The sequence below is a fragment of the Sorex fumeus genome, unplaced genomic scaffold (genome assembly GCF_029834395.1).
Source record: "Sorex fumeus unplaced genomic scaffold, SorFum_2.1 ptg000098l, whole genome shotgun sequence".
Lineage (NCBI taxonomy): Eukaryota > Metazoa > Chordata > Mammalia > Eulipotyphla > Soricidae > Sorex > Sorex fumeus.
In genome coordinates this window covers 72280851-72297280 of record NW_026606155.1, presented here as the reverse complement: position 1 = coordinate 72297280, position 16430 = coordinate 72280851, and the positions used below count along the sequence as shown (strand labels likewise).

The following is a 16430-nucleotide window of genomic DNA, read 5'->3' as shown; positions in this document are numbered from 1 at the left end:
ACAGGGTCAACTGGGCGCTGAGGAAGCTGGAGGACTGCAAACAGAGGTGGCAGGAAATGAAAACGGCTGGGCACTGGCTGTGGAGATAAGTGATCTCGGCCCCTCGCTGCCCAGGCTCGTGCTGACGTAGCTGGCGCAGTGACATCAGTGTCTCCCAGTAACCGAGGGGTTTGGACCGCAGGAGTCGGAGGGGGAGGAGGAAGGGAAGCTGGGCAGGAAGGGAGGGGGGCAGGCCATGCTCGCTGCCGAGAGCTTGGGGGGTTCTTGGTTTACCAGAGCTGCTGGCAGCACCCAGCTCTCCCAGCTGCGCTTGTGCCAGTGGAGAGGACTGGAGTGACTCCTCTAGCCCACAGGGGAGCAGGCCTGGAGCAGATGCAGCCTCTGGGCAGGGAGTCGAGAAGAGCAGTGTGCCGTGGCCCAGTGTCAGGCAGAGCCGGGCTCAGATCCTGCCGCGGTCACCAGCCAGTGCGGTGACCTTGGACAAGTGACTTAATCTTCCTTGTAAGATGACAGCCAGCGTGCTGGGCAGGTTCTTGGATTTAACTTTGAATGGGATGATAGGGCTGGAGGGAGAGAGCCCAGCAGGTGAGGAGGCACTTGCTTCTTGCCTGGCCCGCAGCTGGTCTGGGTTCAATCCCCAGCACCACATCACGGTTCCTCTGAGCCCGGCCAGGAGTGAGGCCTGGGCACAGCTGGACATGGCTCCTCAAAAAAACAAACAAACAAAAAAAAAAAACCACCATTATGTGCAGAATGCAGCTGGTTCGAGTAAGTGGCGCCTTCTCCTGCCCTTGCTGGGGCAGCCTCTGTGGCGGGTGTCTGCCTTCCGCGCACGTACTCTCGGAAGTCCACGGCGTGTCTGACGTCTGTTTACCAGCAATCTTATTTTTTTGCTTTGTGCTGAGGGATCACTGCTGGTGGGGCTCAGAGAGCCATATGAGCCGAAGGGATTTGAATCAGGGGGTCCCAGAGCCAAAGCCGTATGCAAGACAAGCTCCGTAATGTGGGTACTATTGCTCGGGCCCGTGCCCAAGCATGCCCCCCTTCTCCCTCTCCCAGTTTTTATATAGGGATCTTGGGGGATGGGGGTGGGCGTGCACAGCTAGTGGCACTCAGGGATCACTCCCGGCAGACTTGGGGACCATATGAGGTGTCAGGAATTGAACCTGGGTCAGCTATAGGCCCTCCCGTTGATCGTCGATTTGCTCGAGCGGGCCCAGTAACGTCTCCTTTGGAGACTTTGTTGTTACTGTGTCTGGCATATCGAATACTCTCGGTAGCTTGCCGGGCTCTCCAAGAGGGGCGGAGGAATCGAACTCGGGTCGGCCATGTTGGCTGCGTGCAAGGCAGACGCCCTACCCGCTGTGCTATCGGTCAGCTATGTGCAAGGCAAATCCCCTACTGGCTGTACTAGCGCTCCAGCCTCCAAGGTACTGATTTAGGAAACTTTATAACCAATGGGGTTGGAATTAGTACAGTGGTGAGGGCGCTGGTATGTTGGCATTTGGCCCAGCAACAAGGGCCTACAGGTTCAATGCACAGACCCAGCACGGTTAAGAGGTCATCAGGACCGCATTCTGCAGTGCAGTGTGTGTGTGTGTGTGTGCGTGCACACGCTAGTGATCTAACTCTGGGCCTTATGCGTTGCATGCATTCTAGTCCTTCGATTTTTCTTTTTGGCTACACCCAGTTATGTGCTTGGGAGTTGCTCCTGGCACTGCTTGGGGGTTACGTGGTACCCAGGGTCTTCGCATGCAAAGCACCCGTTGAGCCCTTTGGCATCTTCCCCTGGCCCCACTCCAGTCCTTTGAACTAGTTCCTTCACCCATACCATGACCCATGCCATGTTTGTTTGCTTTTTGAGTACTGCCAGAGCTTCTCCCAGAATCCCATGCTTGGGAATTGCTATTGCTGGTGCTCAGGGGACCATGAGTTGCTGGAGAATGAACCCAGGTTTCCTGCATGCAAAGAAATGAGCTCAGCAACCCATTAAGCCACCTTTTCAATGCAGACACACACACACCTTTTGTTTTGTGGCCACACCCAATGGTGCTCAGGAATCACTGCTGGAGGACTCAGGGGACCGTATGTGGTGCCAAGGATTAAACCTGGGTTGGCCACATGCAAGGCAAGCACCATACCTGCTGTATTTATAAGTCCCATTAACTTATTTGTTGAGCAACTATGTTATTTTATTTCTGGTACCAGAGATCAAACTCATCTTTGTATATTTGACGTATATGCTTTGTTTCTGGTTTCTATCTTTCCCCCATCAGTAAGTTAGTAAGTGCATGCAAAGCAGCTATCATTTCAATGACCTCCAAAAGGTTGCCACATTGCCTGAGATCAGAACTTCTAAAACTCCTAGTATTTAAAGTGACTGGCTTCATTCAAATAGGATAAAGGTTCAGGTTAAAAATAAATGTGTGGCTGGGGGTTGGAGCCATAGCACAGTGGGTAGGGCATTTGCCTTGCATGCGGCTGACCTGGGTTGGATCCCCAGCATCCCATATGGTCCCTGAGCACCGCCGGGAGTGATTCCTGAGTGCATGAGTCAGGAGTAACCCCTGTGCATCGCCGGGTGTGACCCAAAAAGCAAAAAAAAAAAAAAAAAAAGTGTGGGGCTGGAGCAATAGCTCAGCAGGTAGGGCATTTGCCTTAAACATGGCCAACCAGGGTTCAATTCCCAGCATCCCATATGGTCCCCTGAGCACTGCCAGGAGTAATTCCTGAGTGCAGAGCCAGGAGTAACTCCTGTACATTGCCGGGTGTGACCCAAAAAAAGCAAATAAATAAATAAATGTGTGTGTGGGAGAGATAAAATACAGTTTAGGCACTTGCCTTGAACATGGTCAACCTTGGTTTGATCCCTAACATCCCATATAGTCAACCGAGCACCATCAGGGATGATCCCTAAGGCAGGGCCAAGAGTAATCCCTTGGCATCATTGGCTATAGTTCCAACCCACCCCCAAACATGTGAGGACTCAAGAGTGCAATGGGTAAGGCACTTGCCTCGCACCCTGGTTCAATCCACAGCACCTCCTGTGGTCCCCTATGCCTGGGCAGGAGCAAGCTCTGAGCACTACCAGTTGTAGCCCCAATCCCCTCCCCACTAAAAAAAAAGCGTGCTGGCCAGGGGGCTCCCTACATTTGTGCATTTGACAGGATTAGAAAGATCTGGGAGTGTAACCTCTCACACAGAAAGAGGCCCACCTCCTCCTAGAAGTGTCTCCTTGGCATGAGAGATGGGGGTATGGGAGTATATCTGCTGGTACATGGCAAAGACTTGGCAGCCTGGAGGAAAAGAACTGTGTTGGGCGGGGGGGGGGGGGGGAGGTCCCCCTGCAGGCCTGGGACCTCTTGCATAACTGGTCCCTAGTCAGGCTTCCCTCCCTTACAGGGAACACCCTAACAGAGCTGAGATTGAGGGACTCTCATGAGGTTCAGCCTCCCCCCAACTCCCTCTTCTGAAAACGCCGAATAGGTTATGTGACTTGCCCAAGGGCACACAGCTGTTCCAGGGCTGCCAAGTGTCTGTCCCAGTGCATGGCTGCCAGCCACAGAACCTGCAGCGCAGTGTGCTGGCGCCTGGCCAGAGTTGGGTCGTGTGGCATCGCGCCTGCTGTGTCCTCACCGCATCCCAGATGGTGAAGGGTGACGTGTTCAGCCCCAGACACCCCCAGACCTCCGTCATCATTGCTGGCTCTGGAATCATGCTGACCCAGACACGGGCCTGGAGGGCTGCAAGCTAGTGCCCTCTGATGCCCGACTCCCCCAGCCCACACCCAGGGCGGCAGGGAAAGCCCATCCTTCCCAGCACTGCTCTCAAGACCCACAATTGCAAGCCTAAAGTTGCCCTGGAGTTTGCTTTTTGGGTCACACCTGGTGATGCACAGGGGTTACACCTGGCCCATGAGCTCAGGAATTACTCCTGAAGGAACATCCTTCCTCCACTCAGCTCGGCGTCCTCACCCTGTCCCCCAAGTCCATCTCGTTGTGCTGATCGATGCTTCTACCCATCAGGATGCACAGAGCTCGCCTCCTCCTCCCAGAAGACAGGGGAGCTGGTTGGGTGAAGGTGAGGTTGGAGAACACTAGTACGGGCTGCACAGGGCTCACAGGGGGGTCGGGAGTGAGGTGAGCCTTAGGGAACGTGGGTCGGGAGAGCCTCTGAAGACAGGAAATGCCTGGCCGCCCTGCCCAGGAAGGTCACTTCACTACCACCACCACCAACTTCATTTCAATTGAAGTTTTATTACGTCAAAAGGAAAAAAAACCTCCACAACAAAACAAAACAAAACACCTCTAAAACCTATACAAACTCAAGGACAGAAGATTATTATTTTTCCGGGTCTAACTACACTCCCCCTAACCCCCCCCCCCCAAAAAAAAGACAAAACAAAAACAAAAAACCCAAAAAACACCCACCAAACTTACATTAAAAAATCCAAAAGAAATAGAAATGCTAGCTTCAAAAATATTTATCCAAAAAGTAAGGCATCCACTTTACAAAACAACAGTAATGGGAGGAAGGGGGGAGAGGAATGAGACAGAGAACAAAGAGGATGGAGGATGGCAATGGACCTTCAGTGGGCCAGCCCGGGCACCCTGGGCGGAAGGGACCCAACCTGGCCGCTCACCCGGTGGGCTGAGGCGGGGGAACCCCTGACACGTATATTCCAGTCGCAGCAGAGGGTCTGGTTTCCAATTAAAGGCTCCCTTGCATGCAGCGGTGGGTGGTCCACGGCTCATGGCCGGAGGCTGGCACTGGCTGGGCCTCGCCATGGGTGGCCAGCTGTCCCCCAGCTGTCACTGGCGTGGGGCGGGGGAGCCTGGGCCCTGCTGCTGGGCACTGAGGAGGGGGTATTTTTAGGCCAGGTCTTGGACGGGAGAAGAGTTAAGGCTGATTTGGCTTTCAGGCCTGAAGGGTGTGGGGAGCCTTGTGGCCCAGTTGGTGCCCAGAGGAGAAGGGCAGGAGGTGGGGTATGGGTGTGTCGGGGGTGTGTCAAGGCATAGCTGGGGTTGGGGGAGGAGCAGGACTCCTATCAGCCCTGGAGAGGCAACCCGGACAAGGAGAAGCAGCCTTGCTTGTGGCAGGAGCAGAGCTCGGGGTGGGGGGTGGGGGAGTGGGGTTCTGCAATAGGAGCCTTTCCCAATCGCCTCCAAAGGCCTGGCGGGGGGTGGGGGCAGGAGAGGCCTCCTGCTCATTGGTCCTTAGCTGAGTGGGGAGGTGACAGTTGGATAGGAGCCCTCTGGGGACAGGGAGCTGCACCCTCTCTGCTTGCTTAGGTCCCTTGGGAAGAGGGCAGGTCCAGGCTCCCCAGCAGGGCCTGTAGGGACAGAGCTGTGCACCCCCAGCAGGCCCCAGCACACCCCTCCCCCTGCAGATAGAGCTTAGGTTCTGGAACAGTCGGGGTGGCACAAGAGGAGGGGGATGGGGGGTGGGGGCTGGGGCTTTGGACACAGACCCTGGGGGGCGAGGCTGGTTCTTTGGGTACAACTGTCTCTTTTTCAGCAGCCACACCCGGATCTGGCCCCTGCTGGTGCTTGGACACATCTGTGGGGGGTGGGGGGACCCAGGCAGGAAAGGCGGGTTGGAAGGGAGCGCGGGAGGGAGGGGCCAGCGGAGGGGGTGCTCAGGGCTCGGACTGGTCACCCGCAGACTTGTCCTTGGGGTGGTTGATGGGCTGCCGCTGTTCCTCCTCCATGCCCGAGGCCTCGGAGCCTCCGTCCATCTGGGGGTACACCACCACACACATCTTCTGGCTCACCAGGGTTATCCACTCTGGGGAAAGGTGAGAGGGAAACAGGTTGAGTGCAGAGTCCCGGCTCACAGCCCAGCAGGCCTGGCCTCACTGAGCTGCGCTGACCCTCCTTCCTGAGGCCTGGGTATCAAGCAGACCACCCCCACCCACTCAGTCCCCGCCCCTGCCGCCCTGTCCTGATTTAGGGCCTTCCTGGCCTCCACCCAGCCCAGCTGACGCGTCCCGCACCCTTGGTCTGAGGTTTGTGTGGCAGCATCAGCCGGAAGTTTCCCCTGACCCCCCCTATGGCCTCGAAGAATCACCGTCTCCTTCCTCAGAGCTTGGCGGGCCAATTGGGGGCCGACCCCACAGGCATGGACAACTCGGGGCCTCTGATCACTTACCAATGAACTTGTTGAAGCACTGGGGCTTGTGCTGCCAGTAAACTCCCATGAAGTAGACAGGCACGCCCGTCAGCATGATGGCCAGGCCGATGCCACACACTACAGGCTCCGACCACAGGCTGAAGATCAGCAGGAAGGCCCAGAACAGCAGGTAGATGATGGGGAAGAGCAGGCTAATCTGTAGGGCAGACGCACCATCAACCTGGCCCAGATGGGTAGGGCCGCTCCAAGCACGTGGGGCTTCCCTCTACGCCTAGTCCTGATCGGGCAGGGCTACACTGGCCCGTGTGGGTGGATGAGGGCAGCGGGTTCGGGAAGATGGTGGGAAACAAGTGAGGGAGACACCCCCTCCCAGCTGTGCCCGTGGGGCAGGATCAGAGGAGGGGAAGAAGGGAACCCCCGCTGACACCAGGCTCTCTCTTCCCTTCTTGTCCATTTCTCGGCTGGAGAACCCAAAGAACTTGAGCATATTCTGTCCTGAGCCACTCTTCCTCTTTCTTTCTTAGGGGGACCATACCTGGCAGTGCTCAGGAGTTACTCCTGATACTGTGCTCAGGAATAACTCCTGGAGGGCTCTGGGGAACATATGGGATGCCGGGAATTGAGTCATATGCAAGGTAAATGCCCTCCCCGCTGTACTATGGCTCCAGCCCTTATAATTATTTCTTGTATTGATGAGTAGGTTCACGGGGCAGCCTATCATACTTGGACCAGGTAGTTGACATATTTTTGGCTTGGGGTCCATACCTGTCCATGCTCAGGGCTTACTCATGGCTCCCCACTCAGGAGACTATAGGGGTGCCAGCGATTAAACCTGGGGGCAAGGCAAGTGCCTTCCTCGCTGTACTATCTCTGGCCCTGGACCATGGTGATTTAAAAAGGAAGAAGTGGGCTGGGGAGCAGCTCCAGGACAAATGCACTTTACAGACCAGAGGCCGAGATCCCAATCCCCGGGACCGCATGGTCCCCTGAGCACTGCTGAGAGCTACTCCCCAGCACGGAGGCAGGGTAGCCCCTAAGCACTCTCAGGTGTGCTTCCCCTCTCCCAGATGAAAGAAATGAAAAAGGGAGGAGCATGGGGGCTGGAGTGATAGCACAGCAGGTAGGGCGTTTGCCTTGCACGCAGCCGACCCGGGTTCAATTCCTAGCATCCCACATGGTCCCCTGAGCATCGCCAGGTGTGACCCAAAAAAAAACAAAACAAAAAATAAGAGGTAGTGTTTGGAGCTCAGGTAGGAAATGGCAGGAATGTGGGTAGGCGGGTGGCAGAGCAAAACTCAACGAGAGCCGAGTTTCATAGACTGGAGATAGTGCACAGGGGAACCCAGCTCTGAGGAAGGGCAGGCCAGAGGGCCCGGGACTGCTGACCAGGTCAGGCAGGGAGCCTTAATGGAACAGTGGGAGTTTTGGAGTCCTGGGGGACAAAGGAATGAGGTCATGGGAGAACAATTGCCCAAAGTTACTGTCCTGGTCCTACTCTGGAGTGGAGGAGGATGGAAATGCCTTCCCCCAACAGATACAGATACACCCATCACAGCCATCACACACACACACACACACACACACACACACACACACACACACACACAGAGCTCAGATAGCCTGCTGCTATCTAAGAGGTGATGACTTCAGCACTCAGCAGCTGAGCACAAGGAGATCCCAAAGTCTGAGCTGCACCTATGGAACTCCTCAAATTTAAAAACAACAACAACAAAACACTGTCCTCCCGTTGTTCATCAATTTGCTTGAGGAGGCCCAGTAATGTCTCCATTTAAGACTTGTTGTTATTGTGTTTGGCACATATATATATATATTTTTTTTTAATATGGAACACTTCACAAATTTGCATGTCATCCTTGCACAGGGGCTATGCTAATCTTCTCTGTGTCGTTCCAATTTTAGTATAGGTTCTGCCGAAGCGAGCACTGTGTTTGGCATATTGAATACGTCACGGGTAGCTTTCTTTGCCGTGCAGGCAAGATACTCTCAATAGCTTGCCGGGCGAAGGAATCAATCGAACCCAGCTCGGCTGGGCCAGCTGTGCACAAGGCAAATGCCCTACGGCTGTGCTATCGCTCCAGCAAACAAGACTAGAAATACCCTCTGAGCCATCTAGTCCCCTTCTGGGTGTACCCCCCAGAGACAGCAAAAACAAGGAATCTGAAGGTCTGGCTGCACTCTCATATTCTCTGCCGCAAACTCATTAACAGTCCAGCTTGGGCAGGAGCGATGGTACAGCAGACAGGGCGCTTGCCTTTCATGCTGCTGACCCGGGTTCAATTCCCGGCACCCCAGATGGCCCTTGGAGCATAGCCAGGAGTGATGCCTGAGTGCAGAGTCAGGAGTAACCCTTGAGCATTGCTGGTTGTGGCCCCAAAACTTAAAAAGCAAAAGTCAAGGAAAGTGCCCACCAGTGGATGAGTGGGTTTGAGTACACAATGAGGTAATCCTCAGCTCTAAGGAAAGATGAAACTGGGCTGTATGCAACACCACAGGGAGATGCAGGGGGTTATGCTAAGTGAAAAAAAGCAGAAGAATCTTATCCAAAGAGCAAAATACTGCTTGTTTTTTCGTTTGTGTTTTTTGAGCCTCACCCCAGAGTACTCAGGGTCTCCTCCTGGCTCTGCCCTCAGGGACCACTCCTGGCAGGTATTTGGTGGGGGGATATATGGTACAGGTGAGTGACTGAACCTGGCTCACCCTGTACTACCTTTCCAGTCCCAAAAGGACAAATACTCTGATTTCACTGCCATGTGGGCTACAGAGAAACAAAGGGGATATGCAGAACCAGAGAAGAGTGAGTGGGAGTGAGTGGTGGTGACCAGGAAGAGGCTGCAGGGACCGAACAGGGGGACAGCTGTCGGGTGGCGGATGGGAACTAGACTCCCGTCAGCAAGAACAATGCGGCACAGATGGAGAATGAAGAGTCTGGACACCTGGAACCTTGGCCATGCTCTAGGCCAGTGCTCTAGGGGGTGGCTACGCAGGGGCCTGCTCCTACCTTGATGGGGCGCGGGATGTCCGGCTTCTTCCAGCGAAGGACTATCTGTCCAGCCACCGTGACCCCGTAGAAGAGGTAGTTGATGAAGCCCACGTAGTTGATGAGTGTGTACATGTCACTGGTGACCAGCATCAGCAGGGTGGACAGGCACTGGGAGCGGGAGGAGCGTGTCAGTCATCGGAGATGTACAGCCCCCACCCCAAGAAGATGATGGCATTGATTTAGTTATTCACTTTGAGGTTTGGGACCACACCCGGCAGTGCACAGGAACCATTTCTGGCAGGCTCGGGGGAACCACATGAAACATGAATCAAACCGAACCTGGGTGAATCAAACCCAGGTCGGCCATGTGCAAGGCAAGCGTCCCACCCACTATACTATTGCTCCAGTTTGAAACTCTATTGTTAAATGATGGCACTGAACAACAGGAGTTTCCACCTGGTCACTTGACAATCTCTGCTACTGTGACCTGAGGTACCTAGGCTGCTGAGGACACCTCACTCCCAACAAGTTCATGTGTATGTGTGTGCGTGTGCATGCGTGTGTGCTGAGGATCAAACCCCAGGCCTCATACATGCAAAGCAGGTGCTTTATCCGTGAGCATACAGCCCTGGCCAGGATGTTCTTTCTCCTCACTGGACGATAATGAAAATACTTAGCTGGCTTGGCACAAGCCCAAGCAATCAGAATAGATATTGGCCATAACAACTGGGTAGGTCGCCCCACTGGCACCAGCACTGTCTAGCATATGTCCTGTGTCTCCTTGGGCTGTGGTTTTTGTCCCTTAGGGAAGATTGTTAACTGCAGAGTAAGCTTTTTCCTTGCTGCCATCTTCCTCTCCTGGATGACTCACCTAGTTTATTTTCCTCCCTTCCTTCCTTCTCTTTCTTCTTTCTGTTGTATCATGAAATCAAATAGCACTCACTAGGTGCCATGCCCTGTTCTTAGCATCTACAAGTATGAATTTGGGGGCCCAAATGACAATACAGCAGGTAGGGCTCTAAGTGTTAAGTCTTGATGCATTCTAAGAAAATGAAAGGTAAGTGAAATAGTGTGAAGTGTGAAGCTTGTTAAATTTGGCCTATTTTGTACATTTCTGTCTCTGGCCCAAAAGGCTGGGGTAATGGCGGTGAGAGCAAGTCTGAGTGTCATTAATTATTTCAAGATTCAGAGAGTGTGTATAATACCTGGCAATGCTCAGAGCTTACTATTCCTGGCTGTGAGCTCAGGGATCCTTCCTGGTGGTCCTCAGGACCATATAGGATGCCAGGGATGGAACATGGGCTGCCTGTCTAGAATGCAAGTGCCCTACCCACTGTAGTCCTTCTGGCACTAGGTCTCAGGTTTTTCCTCAGCTACTTCTTTGGAGCAGAGAAACCCCTGGAGTGCTTTTTCCAGGTACTCAGACACTGTTTTATACTGCTGGCTTTGTACCAGAGGACATTTTCTTTGTGGCTTTTTACTCTTATTGCTACTTGTTTTTTATTTTTCTCCCTTTTTCCTCCTGTCACTTGTTTTTTAAACTTTATATCTAACCTCTTACAGAAAATCTGCTCATGGCACAATTTGCCTCCAATTCATTCCAAGTTGTACATCTGTTTCCCACTAAAAATTCTACCCGTAGGGCAGGGGATGTAGCTCAGTGGCCAACCACTCACCCTGTATGTGTGAGTCCCTGGGTCAATCCCCAGCAGCCCAAAATAATAATGATGAAGATAATAATAGTAATAATAAAAATAAAAAGGTCTGGGAAGATAGCTCAAAAGGCTGTTGCGATGAAAAGCATGAGAGCAGGGCTCAATCACAGACACACACGGCTCGCTAAGAGCCCCTAGGAGCCAGCTGTGAGCATGGAGCAGCAAATAGCCCTGAGTACTGCTACACGGGGGGCCAGCACGACAGGACAGACAGGACAGGAGGGAGGGCGCTTGCCTTACACGCAACCAACCTGGGTTCTATCCCAGGCATCCCATAAGGTCCCCCAAGCCCACCAGGAGTGATCCCTGAGCCCCGAGCCAGGAGAAACCCCTGAGCACGGTCAGGTGAAGCCCCTAAACAAGAAAATAACAACAAAAAGTAAAATCTAGAACAACAACAAAAAACAGCTTAAGGGGGCTGGAGCAAGAGCACAGCGGGTAGGGCATTTGCCTTGCACGTGGCCAACCTGGGTTCAATTCCCAGCATCCCATATATAGTACCTTGCGCACCACCAGGGGTGATTCCCTGTGCATCACTGGGTGTGACCCAAAAAGAAAAGAAAGAAAAAAAAAACCAGCTTATGTCTACTGCTTTCAAGATGACTTAAGACCCTGTGAAATAGGATGCTGACCAAAACAAAGAGGCCATGTGTGTGGGGGAAGGGGAACCCCAATTCAGTGCAGGTGCAAAGAAGGGGCGGTAGAGCACCTGCCTGGCCAACGCTCGAGCCCTGGCACAGCAACAAAGGCCAAAAAGTTGACTACAGGGGCTGGAGCGATAGTAAAGCAGGTAGTCATTTGCCTTGCATGCAGCCGAATCAGGTTCAATCCCTGGCATCCCATAAGGTCCTCTGAGCACTGCCAGGAGTATTCCTGAGTGCAGAGCCAGGAGGAACCCCTGAGCATCACCTGTTGTGGACCAAAAAGCTGGAGGAAAAAAAAAAAAAGCCTGACTACAAAGATGAGGGTGGATCAGGGCTACCAGGAGTCGCTTACCGTGAAGAGCAGGGCTGGGATTGGGGTGCAGCGCTTCACGTGGATCATGGCCAGCACACTAGGGAGATGGCCCTCTCGGGCTCCAGCAAAGAACAGTCTGGCAGAGAGAGAAGCAGGTCAGTCTGGGCCAGCCGTGGACCACCTGGGGAGGCCCCCTCCTCTGGGCCCACACTGCCTGTGCGGTACACCCCTCCCAACCCATGACCCCTCTTTTGCAGCCACGTGCGCCCTTCTCGTCCCTGGTCACAGGGCACATGCTTACAGGTGCAACTTCAGGCAAACCTGAAGCTGCCAGTAACAGTGACGGGCCCTGGGTGTATGGAGACCCGAGAGTGGATTTGTGCTGTGGCCCTGTGGGTCTCTCTCAATGAGTAAGGTTATACTACCATATCCTAGGGCCAGGGAAGCAGGCCAAATGGAGTCCATGCGTGGCATGCATCAGTCCCAGAGATGGTCAGAGCACCCCTGAGTGACCGACAGTAGCTCTGGTGGTCCCAGAACCACTGGGGAGATCCCCAGAGAAAGTCAAAACAGAGTCTTCTGGCCCAGGAAACAACAGAGAGGTCAGGCCATGTGCTTGCAGGTGTCTGACTGGAGTTGGATCCCCAGCACTGCATGGTCCCCCCTTCCTCTGCCCCAAGCATCACAAGCATCAAACCATCCCTCCTGGGTGGCCAGGATCACTGGCAGTGGCCCTCAGGCCCCCTCAGCACTATTTGGGAACCTCCCTAATATGTCTCAGGGGGGTGGGGCACTGGGGATATAGTCCATGCAGTAGGATGCATGGTGGCAGGGGTGATATTTCCAGAAGCATGATTTGGACTATTGTAAATCATGGTGACTAGATGAAAATAAGTGAAGTTAGGAAATACAGGTCTGGACCTAGAGCGATAGGACTATGGGTCAGGTGCTTGCCCTGCACATGGGTGACCTGTTTGATCCCCAGCACCCCATATGGTCCCTGGGCCCTATCAGGAGTGATCCCAGAGTGCAGAGCCAGAGGAATAAGTCCTGAGCATTGCCAGGTGTGGCCCCTAAACAAAACAAAAATACTGCAGATCTAGAAAGATTTGTATCACAAACTAGGATAATGATGTTTAAGCGTTGTTTATTTTTTTAATTTCTGGACCACACCTGGCTGTGCTCAGGGCTAACTTCGGACTCTTTGCTCAGGAATGATGCCTAATAGGGTTCCAAGGATCAAACTGGTCATCACCTGCAACCTAAGTGCCATACCATCTCCAACTCTCTCTGTGACCCCTAAAGCCTGTATTTGTGTATTATTTGGGGGACCACACTAGGCTTTGCTTGGGGTGTATTCCTGGCTCGGTGCTCAGGAGATCGTGCAGTGGACTGATTTTGGGTTGGACAGTGTAAGGCAAGTGCCTCCCCCAGTGGACTATCTCACTGGCCCCAAGATGAATATTTAAGAGAAACGGTAACATTAAACAAGTAGAGCCTTTCTTTCCTTTCCCTACCTCCTTCCTTTAAGCTGGGAGGAGTCACAGTAGTGTGAATTACATCATGTTTTCTTTTTTTCTGAGATTTTTGTAGGGAGAGAATCAGCTGAGGGGTGAGAGGAAGTGGGGGTGGTGGTGGTGGTTGGGTGGGGGGCTGGGTGATGGGACAAAAGCCATCAGCTGTTTGGAGGGTTTCCTCTGGAGAATGTCACTGGCTCCTGCGTGCATGGGGGTAGCGGGGAGACTAGACCCAGCAGCTCCTCTGAGGTGTGGGAGCTTTACACTCAGCCCCGGGTCCCAGAGGCATCCCTGTCTCCTGCCACCATAATCCCGGGCCAGCATGCTGGTGTCATGCAGCCCCGTGCACACCGCTGAGCCCTGGGTGCTTGCTGGGTGGGGCTCCTCATCTCATGCCCAGCCAAGCCCCCCCCCCCCCCGCCCGCTTCCTCCACATGCAGCCCCGGACCACGTGGCTCAGTCTGGCTCGCTCCAAGAGCATTGCAAATGTCAAGTTCACAGGAGACCGTCCCTGCCCAGACAGTGACATGAAGCGTGACATACACCCACACACACGCCTACTCCTCAGGAATGATCAGCCCCCCCACCCCCACCCCAACCGATGAGGGAGAGAGAAGAAGAGGGGAGGGGTGGGGGCGAGGGGCTGAGGAGGCCGGTGGTGCCGGTGGGGGCGCCTCTGCTCCCGCATGCACACACAGCCCACTGCATGCACGCAGACCGCTGCTCGGCCTGCCCACAGGACAAACCCCGACTCTAAGGCCGGTCATTCTCCGCCAGCAGATCCCCGAGGGCCTCCCGGGCCACTGCTCTTCCGCCGCTCGCCCTTGGCTGGGGTCTCCCGGGGGGCACGGCTCCTGTGTAACACGCACACGAGGGTGCTGAGGGTGAGCGACACCAGGACTCGGGGGGCCCGCGGCACCCACACGCCTCCCTACCCTAGGTCCTGAGAACGTACGTGCCTCTCCTTGGTCCTTCCCTGGGCACGACTCCCCAAGTGACTGGGGCTGGAGAGAGGGCGCCAGGGTCCAGCCCAATGGAGGGGGGCCCAAAACCAAGAGAAAGGAAGAAAGGAGGGAGGGAAGGGAGGCAGGGAGGTGGGAGGGAAAAGAAAAAAGAAGAAAAAGGAGAGAAAGTGGCAAAGCAGAGGCTTGAGACATAGTACAGAAGCTAAGGAGTTTGCCTCGCAGGTGGTCCACCCCAGTTCAATTCCCGTCACCATATAGATCCTATTCCTCTAAGCACTGCCACTGGTCACTCCTAAGTACTAAACCAGTAGGGTAAGCCCTGAGCATCACTAAGCATGGCCCAACATACCCCCTCCAAAAATAGGAAAAAGAAAAGAGGGGCTGGAGAGAGAGTACAGCAGGTAGGGTGCTTGCCTTGCACATGGCCGACCCAGGTCTAGTCCCTGTCACCATTTACGGTTCCCAGAGCAGAGGCAGGAATAAGCCCTGAGCATCATGGGGTGTGGCCCAAAAATCCCAAGCAAAGCAAAGCAAAGCAGAGGTCTGGGGCCCATGGCTCTTGCCCATCTTCCCACAGGACAGTGCCGGTCAGTTCGGGCCTCTTAAAGAACCTCAGAGGAAGTGGCGAGTCATAGCAGTGAAATCACCCAGCATCCGATGGCCTCCGAGGTCTAGTCTTGGGTTTGTTTTTATTTTGGGGCCACGCCCAGTAGTGTGAGGGTCTCCTCCCGGCTCTACTCTCCAGGACCAGGTGTCGAGGCTTGGCCATGAGCCACTTCTACCTGCCCCCACAGCTCCATCAAGGTGCGAGGATTGGGAACGCCTGGCCCTCTGAGCATCCGCTCCACTAAGTCTTGGGGTGGGCAATGTGGTGTTGGAGGCACAACTTTCCAATCTTCCCACCCCCAACCCCCACACCCTCTGCTCATCTCTCGGTGGTCCTGAAAAAGCCTCCCCAGAACCATCTGACTGCGGCAGAGAGGGCCCCGAGATGGTCCGGACGACCTGCAGCCTGAGCCCTAAGGGGCCCCAAGCTCCTTTCACAGTGGGGCATTCTAGCCAGCACAGCCTGTTTCCAGGCCCCTGCAGGGGATCTGGACATGCGCAGGGAAACCGGCCACCCAGCTGCCACAGGGCCGCTGACCGCAGCATGGGGACCTGCTGAAAAGGGGTGACGGGGTCCCACCCTGCAGAGAGGCCACATACCTTGCAGGCAGCCACACAAGCGACACACTGCCTTGTCCACACAGTCACACACACGCCCGCATCCAAGCCACTGGCCCTGCCAGGGCACTGCCCAGGTGACCACACAGACCCCAGCGGACAGAGACAAGCCCACCCACCCCAGCATACACACACAGACACCACAGCTGCAGAGGAGGCCGGGCTGGCGCGGACGGACGAACAGACGGACACACACACACATACACTCACCGGGAGGAGGTGAAGAGAGACCCGTTGACGCCTCCAAAGGTGGACAGGGCCACGGAAATGGGCATGATCCAGGCCATGACCCCCAGGAGCTTCTCCCCGAAAGTCTGCGAGGAAACATAAGAAGGTGACTGGGACATGGGAGCAGGGGACCCAGGACCATGTCACTGCCCAGTGTGGTCCCTGGTCCTCGTGGGTCTCTGGCGAAGGTCCCCGGGGGCAGGTGATGACCACACTGTGCAGCTTCCGTTGTATGTTTGGTAGTAAGTGGCTGGAGGAGAGAGGATATGGTGGTGGCGGTGCAGTGTGGCAGCAAGAATGAAGAGTGATCAAGAGAGGGACAATGAGAGAACACACTCGCTATCCTCGCTTATGTCTGGGGAAACCGAGGCACAAGGACTGACCCGGGAAGTGCAGCCAGGCCTGGAGGGGAGCCGCACGTGCGCATGCCTGCGTGAGGGCCTCACTCTCATGCCAGGTGAGGAGGGGCTCAAAGCAGCAGCTCCTTAGAGGAGCCTGCGGGACCTTGTAGCCAGATTCTTCATTGTGTGTCTCGGTTTTTGAGATGGATGCTTACTCACAGGGAGGGGACACCTACATTCACAGAAACCGGGAGACTGGGGGAGACTGCCAGAAAGAAAAGGTTGCGGGGGGGCTGGGCTTCATGCATGTTCCGAGGCCAGCACACACCTGAGGGGGGCTATATGACAGT

The 16430-nt window shown here is 54.7% G+C and overlaps 1 protein-coding gene and 1 non-coding gene across 3 annotated transcripts in view; both read right to left on the bottom strand.

The window, feature by feature from the left end:
- Positions 1-5437: 5437 nt before the first annotated feature.
- SLC7A8 (solute carrier family 7 member 8) overlaps positions 5438-16430 on the bottom strand; it is a 59935-nt gene continuing 48942 nt past the window's right edge. Inside the window, exons 8-12 of one of the 2 annotated variants that reach the window (XM_056133660.1) lie at positions 15722-15825; positions 11845-11941; positions 9152-9301; positions 6151-6328; positions 5438-5787 (exon numbers count right to left, since the gene is read on the bottom strand). In XM_056133660.1, the coding sequence (XP_055989635.1) occupies positions 5639-5787; positions 6151-6328; positions 9152-9301; positions 11845-11941; positions 15722-15825 (678 nt within the window). In that variant the 3' untranslated portion in view covers positions 5438-5638. The remainder of the gene's footprint in view (positions 5788-6150; positions 6329-9151; positions 9302-11844; positions 11942-15721; positions 15826-16430) is intronic. The other variant, XM_056133661.1, reaches the window with a different exon arrangement.
- Positions 7970-8076, bottom strand: LOC130042169 (U6 spliceosomal RNA). The gene has a single exon (XR_008795142.1). It is a non-coding gene; the product is annotated as a U6 spliceosomal RNA (small nuclear RNA).